At 40.8% G+C, this 13,418-nt stretch overlaps 1 protein-coding gene across 1 annotated transcript; it reads right to left on the bottom strand.

Moving 5' to 3' along the window:
• Window positions 1-4,035: 4,035 nt before the first annotated feature.
• LOC131246857 (uncharacterized protein At3g27210-like) lies at window positions 4,036-10,000 on the bottom strand. Its single transcript, XM_058247304.1, has 3 exons — window positions 9,724-10,000; window positions 6,632-6,712; window positions 4,036-4,942 (listed from the first exon to the last, which is right to left on the bottom strand). The coding sequence occupies exons 1-3, from the start codon at window positions 9,899-9,901 to the stop codon at window positions 4,512-4,514; spliced, it is 690 nt and encodes a 229-aa protein (XP_058103287.1). The 5' UTR covers window positions 9,902-10,000; the 3' UTR covers window positions 4,036-4,511.
• Between the last annotated feature and the right edge of the window lie 3,418 nt (window positions 10,001-13,418).

Genomic DNA, 13,418 nt, shown 5'->3' with positions numbered 1-13,418 from the left:
TGGGCCTGGGCCCACCAATGGATGACTCTTAGGTGGGACGCGGATTGCGTCCTACCCCCGCCCGGACGATAATCCGTTCGGGCAGGACTTGGCGGGGCCCACCGTGATATAAGTTTTTATCCACGCCGTTCATATTTTTTATCAGATCATTTTAAATTATGATCCAAAAATTGAGACAGGTACATGGCTTTAGACCACAAAGTGGGGATTGAACGTCCACCATTAAAAACTTCTTTGGAGCTGGAGAAGTTTCAGATCAAGCCGATATTTGTGTTTTCACTTCATCCACGTCTACATGACCTTATGAATAGTTTGGATGGTAAAAAAACATCACGGTGGCCCTTAGAAAGATTTCAACGGTGGGTGTCATTATCACTGCAGCTTCCTTTGGTGTGGTCCACTGGAGCTGTGTACCTGCTTCATTTTTAGGATCATTCCTTAAAATAATCTGAGAAAATCTATGAACAGCGTGGATAAAACACTTACATCACGGTGGGCCCCACAGAGCCCTGCCCGGACGGATTACTGTCCGGGCGGGGATAGGACGCAATCCGCGTCCCTCTCAGGTGAGCTAGAGAGGTAGATACAGTTGGGGCGTGCTTGATCAAGCGTTCCCTACGGTGTGGCCCACATAAGTGTGGGGCGCACAACACAATTGCGGATTATTTGAACCATCCATCTTTCTTGTTACTCTCATCAACAAGCTGTGGTCCAATATTCAAGCTTCAATGATGATTCCGACCTTTGATCTCTAGGAGTTGAACATGAGCCATACAAGAATTTCTTTTTAACCTTCTGAGTTCATCAGCATACTGGGATGATCGGTAGCATCCGTTGCTAACAACTTTCTACTGGTGTTATAAATAGAATAACATCTAAAATATGGACGGTTCTGATCGTTGATCCATGTCATAACGTGAACCCTAATGGGGCGATAAAACCTAGCGACCCTAAGTCGCGATATACGGAAAACGACTCAGGGAAAACAGAAAGGGTCCCTTTTTTTCAATGCCTAACAGACCGGATTCTGGCCGCGGGTCCCTTTTCACATTATCTTCTGTGATGACCTATGTGGGGCCCACTTGCTCTATCTATTTTCGATCACCAGCCAACGGCATCGAGATTTAGATGGCGGAAAACGCGAACGGACTGCGGTTACATGGCTCGAAGGGTTTGGCTCTTTTCGGACGTGGGGCCCACCTAGTGCACGTGTTCCGTCCATGTAGCAATACGTGGAGATAACTGAATGTACTGGCAGGTGCACGTAGGGCTCGCACGTGTCTTACTGGGCCACCATGTGACGTTGAGAATGAGAACTTCGACTCTCTAACTCCTGGAGGGACATACAGGTGTGCCACACGTGTAGGGGCATATTGAAGGTTGAGGGAAAGTAAGAAATGGTTCAGATTTTTTGCACGGGTGGCCCACGCAATGGTCGTACTTTCATCGTTTTGGATGCCTCTATAGAGTCAGGATCCAGCTCGTCAGATCTCACACGCATTTGCCTCGTTCCCACATGTGAGTCGAGCTTCAGTAAGCATTGCTTAATACTGGAATACGCGAATGTACGTGCGAGATCTTGGCCCGTTCTTAAGTGGACCGAGTGGTGAGCGTGCTGCCCTGGCCCATTAATCAGGCACACACGTTATAACTGTTAGACAGAAAATATCCGGACTCAGATGATGAGTTGATCAGACCAGGTTATGTGATAGGGCATGTCCACATAGAGCTACCAGGTCCATTGGCTCAAATCTTTCATATGTGTGTAATGTTGGCACGTGTGCATGAATTCACCTATTCATTTTCATGTTTTGGACAGACGGCTGCTCATGTCGTGAGATTTCTTTAAATGGATCACCTCCAACGTTTGTGGAAAACAGCTTATTCTGTAACTCTTCTCGCGGGCCCAGGGTTGTTTGTATATGGAATCCAACCCGTCCATATATGTCAACCCACTAAGAAAGTGGGACGCTCCAAAAGTAAGGCCAATCCAACCCGTCCATTTTGTGAATTTTGAAGTTTTTAGGTAGATGTCCATTGTTTTCTATGGTGTGGCACACCTAATGATTGGATGGCCTAATTTTTGGAGCATCCATAACAGTGGTATTGGAGTTTTGACGCGAAAAACTAATGTAATCTTGTCCATTGATGACAGTGATATGATACTGATCATCTTGACAATAGATTATGATGGCCATAGGTCCTAGATAGACAGATTGCAATGCCATAATTTAATACATGGAGTAAAGGAGATGGATTTCTCTCTTTATAAACAATTATGGCCATAAATATCAATTCTCAGTCATTCCATAACCCCTTGGCAAGTTGTAGGATAGACCTGTATTTAATAGGAGTACTCAAGATGGAAAGTCTCCATCCAAGTATGACAAGGAGTAGGAATGCTTTTACCCAACTCCACACATATATGTATAGTCAATTTAAGAATATTCTATCTTTACATGGATGCGTGTTAAGTGAATAAGTTCCATGCATGTTAATAACCTTTTTACACACAAGTAAATAAGACTTGGAAAAGCATTTTCTACAAACGTTTGTATAGGATAACTCTTTATTTAGTGGACTATTTAAAGGAAAAGAAATTAAAGATGTGGTTCTTGATAGAATAGAATGAAGGAACATGATAATGTAGTAGACCCCAATCAGCTGGGATTAAGGCTCAGATGATGATGATATTAAAAGTTTAAAAAAAATAAAAATAAAACAAAAATAAAAAAATTAATGATACTGGTACACAAGTTGACTATCTTAATTTTAGGCCAAGACAAATAAACAGGATTTTCCTACCAACCAACTTGCCATGTAAGCATGCATGTGAACTCTGCCAAACAAGGGTAGTTCCCTATAAGTACCAGGAAGATAGTGCTTGGGCCATGGGGCTGCTTAACTAGCAGCATTCTTCTCCTCTTACTTAGTTTCAATTTTTTCCCTATTTTCAGTTTAGATTTTATCAAAAAAATACCTTGGAAAAAAAATTGAAATCCCAGCTAAATACTACTTGGTGTGGGAACTAACTGCCCAGAGAATCATCTGTCAGACCAAAAATCTGGCTGATCCAATCATCAAGTGGGCCACACGTGAATTTGGAGGCTCTTGGTTGGGGACCAGTATTTTTTTTATTTATGGTGTGGCCCACACGACTGTTTGATCAGACTTTTTAATCCTAATCATCATGATGAGGCCTAACTATTGGAAGGGCAGGATGTCCTACAACCGGACAACTTTTTAGTAAAAAGAAAATAGAGGAATTTCAGTCACTTTACCCCGTGAAGCACATCTTGGGGATTTTTTGAAAGCCAAGGTATGTTTGATAAAATCAAAATTCTCAAGGAATCATGCAGTAAAATCCAAGCCAGTTTGGGCTGCTGACTGAGCAGTCAAATCTGTACATGTACACATGTATCACACATTTCTGCATGATGGCCTACCACGGATAGGATCCCTCCAAAAATTACACCGGTCGAGCAACCATAACCACTGATTAGATCTAAACCTGTTTGGACGGGTGGAATCCAAAAGTAGATTTGAAAAAGAAAATGTCATGACTGAGTAATTTTGGTGAAAAAATCCAACTAAACCTGTTTGTTTTAGCACATATGAGTTCTAATAGAAATGTGAAAAGGTCAACAATCAAAAAGTGAGAATTGTCTCCGTTTCTTTTCTTTTCTTTTTTATTTAAGGAAATAGATATCACTCATTTCCTAAGGAAAACCATGAAAATCGAAATAGATTTCCATAGCTGATTTTGTTTTCACAAACAGCGAAAATCATCACATCTACGAAAACAATTTCTTTTCCATGATAGAAACGAGGATTCGATCAATCGAGACAGCCACATGCAACTAATAGTTAATATCACTTGGGCAAAATTCCTCCAAACAATGGCTAGGATCAATCAGACCAGGGTAATTTCTAGCATAACGCCCATCCATAGTATAGCCCAACAGATGAACGGTTTGAATTCCATACAAGTGTGCCATATGTACATAGATTCAAGGATTGATAACAAACTTAAGATATAAAATAAAGTCAATCCAAACACTTGAGTATTTCTCATTGAAGATAATCACATGCAACATTGCCTGTCTCTCAAACTCTTCACAGAAACAAAAGTCACAAAGCCATCAATGATGGCTACTACAGGCATTCTCCGTGGTTTCTTAAATGGTGGCGACCCATCCAGCTTTCACATGGCTTATATCTACTTCAATCCAGACTGCCAGTGATTCAATGTGGATGGAGGCATTGCCCTGAAAAGTAAACTTACCCAATGATCCTAAGCCCCCAAATGCTTAGTCCATGAAAAGGCCCATGATTTGGAGGGGTTTGGATTGCACACATGTATGCCTTGTATAAGGTGGATGAGCCGACACCATTTAAGAGATGGTGGAAATGAAAGATTTTGCTTCATCCATATACACTGAACTTACAAGTAAAAAAATCTCAACTCAAAAAAAGAAAAGAAAAAGGAATCCGTTTAGAAGTTGGTAGTTTTACCCTCCGTTGTGGGGCCTGGAGCTCGGCTGCTTACGGTTTGGTACCAAACTCAGAAGGCAGCACTGGGCCGTCTTAGCGGATTTCATCTTTTCATGCTTCAAATCTTTGCTTTGAGTTCTCTTGCTGTTCAAGACAGAATTTGGGCTTCCTTCTGATGATTTCAGAGGAATTTCAATGTGGGCCTCATCAGATCCTAGCTTCCCATTGGTATTAGTTTGGGACCCGCTGATGTTTTGGCCGTCGGCAACTCGTTGGCTTTGTGGGCTTTCCTTCAAAAGTTCAGATAGCCTTGTTATCTTATTGGTTGGAGAAGTTTCAAGTTTGGAGTCTGATATTCTGTCCGTGAAAGAGACTCTGTTGAGCCGAGAAGTTCCAGAGGCACTTCTTTGATGGTTTGGAGTACTACTACCATGGGATGGTGTTAAATCTGCATATTAAAAAAAATAATAATAAAAATGAGCAATTATAACCAGTTTCAAATTTATACTATATATAATGCAAGCAGCTTTTGGATATTTTTGCCCCCACAATTAATTTCATAGAGCAAAAAACTTTGAATATTCAAAGACCGTGGGAAGACATTTTAAATGATGTCAGCAGTACTTAAAGGTGTGTTTGGTAGCAGCTTCTCTTTCAAAATAGAAGCCATTATACACTGTGAGAATAGCTTCTATTTTGTAAGCATAGCTGCTAGAAGCTTCTAGTGGCGTTACCAGATGCACCCATCGGAATTGGAAATGTGGCTGTTGTCTGGCATATGGTTCAGATATCACCTGTAAAAAGACTGCAATGGCTTGGATTTTACTTGCATCTTTTCAATTCTTTGAATCAAGTAGCCAGCTCAAACTTCTCCTACTCTTTGCATATAAGGCCTCGCGAAGCATACTAGTAGGGAGACTGCAACAAAGGCTTCATGGGGCCCATTGCAATGACTGTGTGAATCTATAACGTACATTTGTTGAGAAATTAAGTCCAACTCATACTGGGATGCCAGCCCAAAAATGAGACAGATTTGAAGCTCGGGTGGGCCACAACAAAGGAAGATGTGGAGACGGGTGACCCACCCCACCTCCCCCTCCCATCCCTCTCCCTCTCCCTCTCCCTCTCTCTCTATGTAGCCCGTGCCTTAGCTATAATCTCTCTTTTTTCTCCTCCTTTTCTGATTTCTCCTACCTTTTCTCCCTCCCATCCTCTCTGTATGTGTGTGTTGCATGTGCCCCTTCCCCTCTTTCCAATAAAAAGTACAGGGGACACAACATAGAGACCTATCAGTAGGTGGCTTGAACACCTGAACATATACAATTAATAATCGGGCCTAGCTCTATATATTCTGTGCCTATTAGTAATCAGGTCCATGGACTCAGGTCTGGTTAAAAATCAGACCTGGTCAATTACTCAAAAACTCAGGTACCAATTGGATACCCGAACATATGATCATTTTTGTTTTATCCTTTATTTGATTATATATATCATTTAAACACCATACAAGAGGTGTATTTCTGGTATGGACATGGATCATGAACAAATCCTGATTCTAGGCCAGATTCTGGACCCAAATTCGATTTTGTGTCCTAATGCATGCTCAAAACTAGACACAATGTGATACCCGAGTCCGATTGGATTCGGATTCAGCAACTCACATATGGTAACACATATCCAAATCCAGTTCCTTTAGTTCAGTCAGATACATGCACATGGGTATCCAACCTGAACCAGAGCTGTGACTGCACTACCCCATGTGCCAATGTGGTACATGTGTGCAATATCAAGGCTGTTCATAAGCTGGGCTGAATGGTGCATGTGCTGTGGCCTGTAAATCAGGCCAGTCTGGTCTTCTTCAGGTGGGAGACATGCATGTTGAATGTTGAGTGTCTGACAAGTACTTTTAACTGTCCATTTTTCTCACAGATGTGTGACCCACCTGATGAATGGGAATAAACTGTGGGGCCCACCTGATGAAGGGCCCAGATATTGCAGAAAGGGAGAGTAGGACTCAAAATCCTACTCCTGAGATAAGCCATTGCATCTGTAATGATTCCCAATCAGATTTTTTTTTTTTTTTTTTAAGGACACGGCTCGTATCATGCTACAGCAAAATGAATGGCAATGAACTTACCTCCATTGATGCTGACGAAATCATCCTCACCATCAGATTCTAACCAGGCCTGTGAATCAAAGAATGCGTCCTCTTTACTGCCTGCCAAGGAATATAAACATATACATCAAAAGTGAGCAGTACACAAGCTTGAATACGAACTAAAGGGCAAGAAACAAAAGCACTGGAATCTTTTCTTAAAATTACAGGCTACGAGAATATTCACTGGTGATCCAGACCATTAATAAGATGGTACCCAACCTTGGATGGCCCAAAAACCACCTCTGATTGGAAGATCCTAGCCATCCACAATATTTTGAATCTATTCAGTTTGAATGTAGACCATTGCTGTTTATTTCTTGCCAAAGCCCTTCACTTGCAGGCCTCCAACCAAAGGATTGGGATTGTCTTATAGAGAGATCTTTGAGGAATGGTCCTTTCATTGTGGTTCTCATCGAATGAATGGTCTAGACTGCACCATAGGCCCCCCCACTTGTACAGACTGAAAATTCCAAGATGTCATGCATACCCCAGTTCAAGGAAACATATAACTCTTTATAGAAAATATAGTGAGAAATTCTAGAACAACAGAAAATTTCTGAACAGAAGAAAAGAAATCACATCTACGGTTTTATGTGGAAATCAACTTTCAGAAGAGAAAACCACCCAAGAAAAACAGCCCCAAAGACAGAACATAGAAATCGATTCATTGCATCAGCCTTCGTTTGGCTCCATCTGTTAGAAGAAAAGCGTGATTTCAATGTTTCTACTCTAAGTAGAATTTCCAAAAATCATGAGATGGTACTTGAGTGGATGCAAAATCGCTCTTGCTTTCGGATACAACACAAAAATAGATCCATTTTGAGATTATTAGAAATGCTTCTTACACTAGAAATATCAAAATCGCAATTTGTCCTCTTCTGATGAAATAGCCACAAACCAAACCCAGCTTATGCATCCAAAACCAAAACAGACACCGTTTAAGAGCACTACATGAACTCAGAAAGGGCACCACTATTGCTGTATGTCACCACCATTTAAGAAAATGGTGGTGACACATGCACCATGCGTATGGGTCACAAGTGCATCAATCCAGACCTGTCCAGAGCACGGGGTCTGTTGTGAATGCTGTATAGCCCCACACAGATCCAATGGGGAGAAACCGGATGGTTAAGATCATCTGACCAGTGACATTTTCAGGATATGCTCTATCCACAATGGGCTGTATGAGTTGGACAGTCCATATTGCAGTACATGTATGCCATCTGTTCAGGTTTGTGAGCCATGACCATTTGAAAAATGTTCAAATGGCTATAACTATACCCATAGCTTATCCCTGAAAGAAAAGATTGGAATTCAGTATTTATGACAATCCCTACTATCAAGAGCTAGTAAGCAGCAACTGGTATCTAAGGGACTGGAGAAAACATTAGGCTTGTTTGAGTGCCACCGCAAATGTGTTTTAATGCATTTTTTCTCTTGACGGGGGCTGACAACTGTTGGAGCCATACCAATGGCTGGATATGAGCTTAAGATTGTGGCCCACTCAGGTGTCAAATAGGCCAGAAATTTCAGAAGTATTGGTTTTTGTGCCAAATTCGATGAAAGGTTCAAATTTTTTGACCACACATGAACATGTGTGAGAGAAACATCAATCCCCAGCTTTCCAGAGAAATGCCAGCCTCCTGCAGATTTAATGAGAATTGAAAAGGGCCGGCATACAAACACACCCTCAGATGCTTCCCTGCTTAGAATGTCACATGAGGAAAGAAAAAGGAGAAAAGGAAAACAGAAGGAAATAACTCCCAACAGACATAAGCATCACCAAAGTTCACAAAACAAGAATCCAACAAAATCCGAACTGAGTAACGCCTCTCTGTAACGTCTGCAACAATCTCCCATAACAGAACAAACGCCAATTCTAATTCTATCAACAGTAGAATGCATACAATCCAATATATCAAAGTATTCAAATGAATTTTGGGTCCATTATGCGTATTTCATCATCAAGTCATACTGATGGTCAGATTTGAGATAAAAACAAATACAATTTCATGGTAATTCAGAACTCGAATTTACACACAAATCAAATAAATCCAAAACAAGCACAACAGCGGACTGTAACAACTGATATGATAACTTCCCATGACAAAACATTGACTGGAAATTTCATCAACTGCAGAATGGCCAATCTCCAATAAATCGATGACCTGTTTGGATATACACTAGATCAACAATCAAACGGAACGAGGCCCAACCATGTGTATCCCCCGAAGGTGGGGCCATTTGGCACATCCCACAAAATGTGAATGGTTGTATGTTCTAAAAGGTTTCAGTCAGCAAAATCCACCCCGAAATGGTAATCCAATGGCAATTGGGTCCAACCCATTATCATCGCATTAACACTCCGAGCAACAGATGCATGATCATGTCTGCATTTTTTTGGGTACGGCGAAACAGGCCCTAAACTACCCAAATGAATCCGCTGCCCGTTAAGCCAATTTGTCACATTAAAAAAAATAATAATAAATAAATTTAAAAAAATACCATATTAGCGATCAAATTCAGGCAGAAACAGAACAAAATCATGATAATTTGAAATTGCAATTTGTAGCAATTAAATTCAGATAGACGAAAACAAATTCATGATTATTTGCATTCCAATTTGAGCCTGATTGCTAACAAAAACTAGAGAGGGGATTAAACAAGAGTTGCCATTCGATGTTCGGTCAGAATCGCATGCAGTCTAGCATTCTGCACGGGCGGGCCGGCCTTCCAATTATCCAAAATTCATCCAGCGATACCCGTGGCAGACGGGAATCGCTTCAAAGAATCAACTACACTCCATATCCAGAGCCATCTAATCGGCGGACTACTTTCTTGTTGTGAAATAACAGTTGGTTTGATCCTATCTCAACCAACCTTTCAAGCATCAAAGTTCTGATGTCTACGACCATTGCCCAGACCCACATGACACGGTGGGTCAAACCAGATGAACGGCCCGGATTGCTGGAAGGCCGGCCCCGAACGAAAATGTGATTGAGTTCGATCATTATACACTCTTTTTAAAAAAAGAAGAAGAAGAAGAAGAAGACATATAATTCAGATCATACCGAACTCGCGGCTAGCGTTCCGGCTCTGAGAAGCGAATCGTGCATTTGGGTGTTTGCCATTTGTCAGGTTTTGATGGGTGGGTGATGAAATTGAGAGGTTTGGAGCTTTGGAATCTATAGGGAATGGGATTTTCATTGCAGGATCTTTGTTTTTATTGACTGAAACACAAGAACCCATCTCTAGGAAAATAACCTTTTCATCAAAACACAAATAGAGCTTGGATTTCTTCAAGATTTGCAGAAGGAGAGAGAGAGAGAGAGAGAGGAACGTGAACAGACGTTTCGGACCTTTTGGAAGTGGGGAGTAATTCGTTACTCGGCCAGAGCGGGTGTTTGATACGCAGGCACTCAGAAACCGTTCAATTCTCATAACTCAACTCAAATAAAACTATTTAAATTGTGGGACCCACCCTGTATACTTTAACAGCCAAAATTTAAATCTATTGAACCATAGCATTCTCTGATTAATATCCATTTATTTTCTGTATTTAGACTGTTTACTATTTTTTAAGGACCGTCCATTAAATGTTCATAAATCAGCCATAAAAATTATTTAATAGTCTTAAATTTTGGTTTATGCCCAATCTAATGTGGGACCCACGATTTGAACGGTTTTATGCCAGATGCACACTGTCATACACCCCTGGGTATCAATCGTCACGCTATGGCGTAGTATACGAGTTTTTCTTTTCTTTTCCTTTTGTGGATTTTTTTTTTTTTACGGGGCCCGAACCCTGCAAAAGCGTTGGCGTGGGCCAGATGACGACGACTGATCTGAACCGTCCAATGAGTAAGCGTAATTATTTGTTCAGGGCAGGAGCAGTACTTGGCGTCTAGTGCAGTCATCCGGTGTGGCCCACCTTGAACATGCCCGGACCCAAAAATAGAGGGGCGTCGCTTCGGTGGATCCCCGGATCAACTTAAGCTCGGTGGTTCTCTGGCTGTGGGGCCCACCTTGATGTATTTTAATTTCATCCACACCGTTCATTCGCTTTTACGGCTCATTTCAGTGCACTTAAAAAAATAAAAGCAAATATAAATCTCAAGTGGACCACATCACAGAAAACAATGTTTATTGGCCATTAAAAACTTCTTGTGGTCAACGAAAGTTTTAGATCAAGCTGATATTTGTGTGGACCCTTCATCCAGATTTTTGTGACCTTATCAACAGATTGGATGTCAAATAAACATTCTCGTGGCTCCAAGAAGGTTTTAATGGTGGATATTCAATCACCATTATTTCATGTGGGTGATCCACCTAAGATTTAGATTACTTGTTTTTTTCGGATCATGCTCCCAAATGAGCTGTCAGAAGGGATGGACGTCGGTCGATCTGGGCGTCCACTGCAGCCGCGCCGACATAGAGAAAGCCCAGCTGTTCGTAGCTGCCTTTAGCCTTTGGCGTAATAAGACGCGGCTTGGTGGATCTTCATCGGGGGATCCCTGACCGTGGGGCCCACCTTGAAGTAGGTGTATTATATCCACATCGTTTATCCATTTCTCCATATCATTTTATGGCATGAGCACATAAATGAAACAGATCTAAACCTCATGTGGACCACACTATAGGGAACATTGTTGATTTAATGCACACCATTAAAAACTTACTAGGGGAGGGCCTATCGTAATGTTTATTTTTCATCCAACCCGTTGATTAGGTTATAAAGACCTGGATGAAGGGAAAACTCAAATATATGCTTGATAAAAATCTTTTCTGGCCCCTGATAAGTTTTTAATGGTCAATTATCACTTTTACCAGTGGTGTGGTCCACCTAAGATTTGGATCTATATTTTTTTTGGGCTCATACCAAAAAATAAGCGAGTGAAATAGATGGACGGCGTAGATATAATACATATACACAGCGGGTATAATAATTCATGAGGGACTCTCTTTCCGTACTAGCGGCATTTGTATATGGGATCTGAACCATTCATCAGGTAGGGCCCACCTTGGATGGTCCACGTACAAAAATCCAATGGAATAGCAAGAACCGTCAAATGCGTGTGATTCTCAGCGTACGGCTAGGACAACCAACCTGATGACCGATTCAGATTTTTTTACATGTGTGACACTTGTAGTACAGTCGAGCGGTTGATGAGTGAGAGAATCCAAGTGGGCAATGCCCTAGCCCGTCTTGAAATATAGGCTAGTGTCGATATTCATGTGGTCCTATCGTCTACGTCTCTATGACCTTACGAGCACGTTGGAAGGCAAATCAACATTCTGATGTACCTTAAGAAGTTTTTAGCGTTGGATATGGTTTGCTCGAGATCTTATCTGTTGCAGTTTTGGGGTATGCTTGTACCCTAAAATAATAGGGTGAAATGGATAGAGATATAAAGGTTATAATACACATACATCACAGCGGGTCCCCCAGTTACAAATCCACCGTCAGGGATTCATCAAAGCCATGCATAGGGATTGCAGGTATCCTATGAAAGAAAAATGACAAAAACATCATTTGCTTTTCATATTCTATAAACGGAGGGGTTTTTTTTTATCGAACAATGTTGTCTAAAAATTCTTTACAATGATAGGTGATTATATTTCATGTGTGCACCACCTGTTGAATGTAAGTTGCTGACATAACTTATATAATTGGGACACATTTCTTCTTAATGTGAGCTTGCACGCGGCACTTTTTTTCGGTTGAGCCGGGCCCGAGCTGCAAAAAGAATACCACCAGATGCGGCCCTGTACGTCTCTAGCTACAAATGGGGGCACATTTGTGTGGGCCGTCATGTATATATGTTTATCCATGCTGTTCATATCTTTTCTCGTATTATTTTAAGATATGAGCTCAAAAATAAAATAGATCTAACAGTCAAGTAAACTATACAATAGATGAGTTTTGCATTTAATGTTTTATGTATTTAATGCAACCACTCATTATTTAGTGTGGTGCATTTGAGCAATAGATCTACCTTGAGCTCATACCTTAAAATCATCTTTAAAAAAGAGAGAGACTGCCATAAATAGATACATCAGTGTGCCCCCACACAGATGTGCAAGTTCGTGGCTAGACATGCGTGGAACATAACGCAATCCAGGTCCATTACCACATCACCCGCTTACAGCCAATCCATGTTCTTTATGTGTCTGGTGTATTTTCAGTAGGGGTGTACATGGAACTGGTGGAATCAATCCATCAGACTAAAACTAACTAGATCACATGGTTTGATTTGGTTATGACGCGCTCTGGTTTTCATTTTGGTTTCAAAAATTAAAGAATCAGTTAGTTCAGTTCAATTCTCAATTTAGGGTTATGTAAAAAAAAATGTACCAAACTGTGAATTGGTCTGTAGAAGTGAACCTTTTGACCGAACTGCTTAGCCAATAAATATTTTAATTTTAATTTTTTAAAACATAAAAAAGCAAAAAACAAAAGTAATAATTAAAAAAAAAAAAAAAACTTTAATCTTTCTATATTCTCCCCCTCTTTTCAGAGTTTTGCTCCGGCTCTCAAAACTGTCCAATTGAATTGGATTTTAAAAATAAAAATAAAAACAAAAAAACCAATACAATTGGACTGGATTATAAAAAGCCTAGAACTGTAGAACTAAACTGGAACTGAATAAGTTTTTTATAGTCCCGTCGATTTTAAGGTGCAAACGGTCCAGTTCTGATTCTGATTTCTGTAGGACTGTCGGGAAGGATTTGGTTCCAATTTAATCCTGGAACCGAACCGAACTTC

This window comes from Magnolia sinica, chromosome 5, assembly GCF_029962835.1.
Source record: "Magnolia sinica isolate HGM2019 chromosome 5, MsV1, whole genome shotgun sequence".
NCBI lineage: Eukaryota > Viridiplantae > Streptophyta > Magnoliopsida > Magnoliales > Magnoliaceae > Magnolia > Magnolia sinica.
The sequence above is the reverse complement of the archived record's forward strand: the minus strand, read 5'-3'. Positions and strand labels throughout refer to the sequence as shown.

Coding starts and splice junctions, on each gene's coding strand:
- LOC131246857 (XM_058247304.1), bottom strand. CDS start 9,901: ATGGGTTCTTGTGTTTCAGTCAATAAAAACAAAGATCCTGCAATGAAA. Junction 6,713..9,723: donor GAACGCTAGCCGCGAGTTCG/GTATGATCTGAA, acceptor ATTCCTTGGCAG/GCAGTAAAGAGGACGCATTC. Junction 4,943..6,631: donor TTTCGTCAGCATCAATGGAG/GTAAGTTCATTG, acceptor TTTAATATGCAG/ATTTAACACCATCCCATGGT.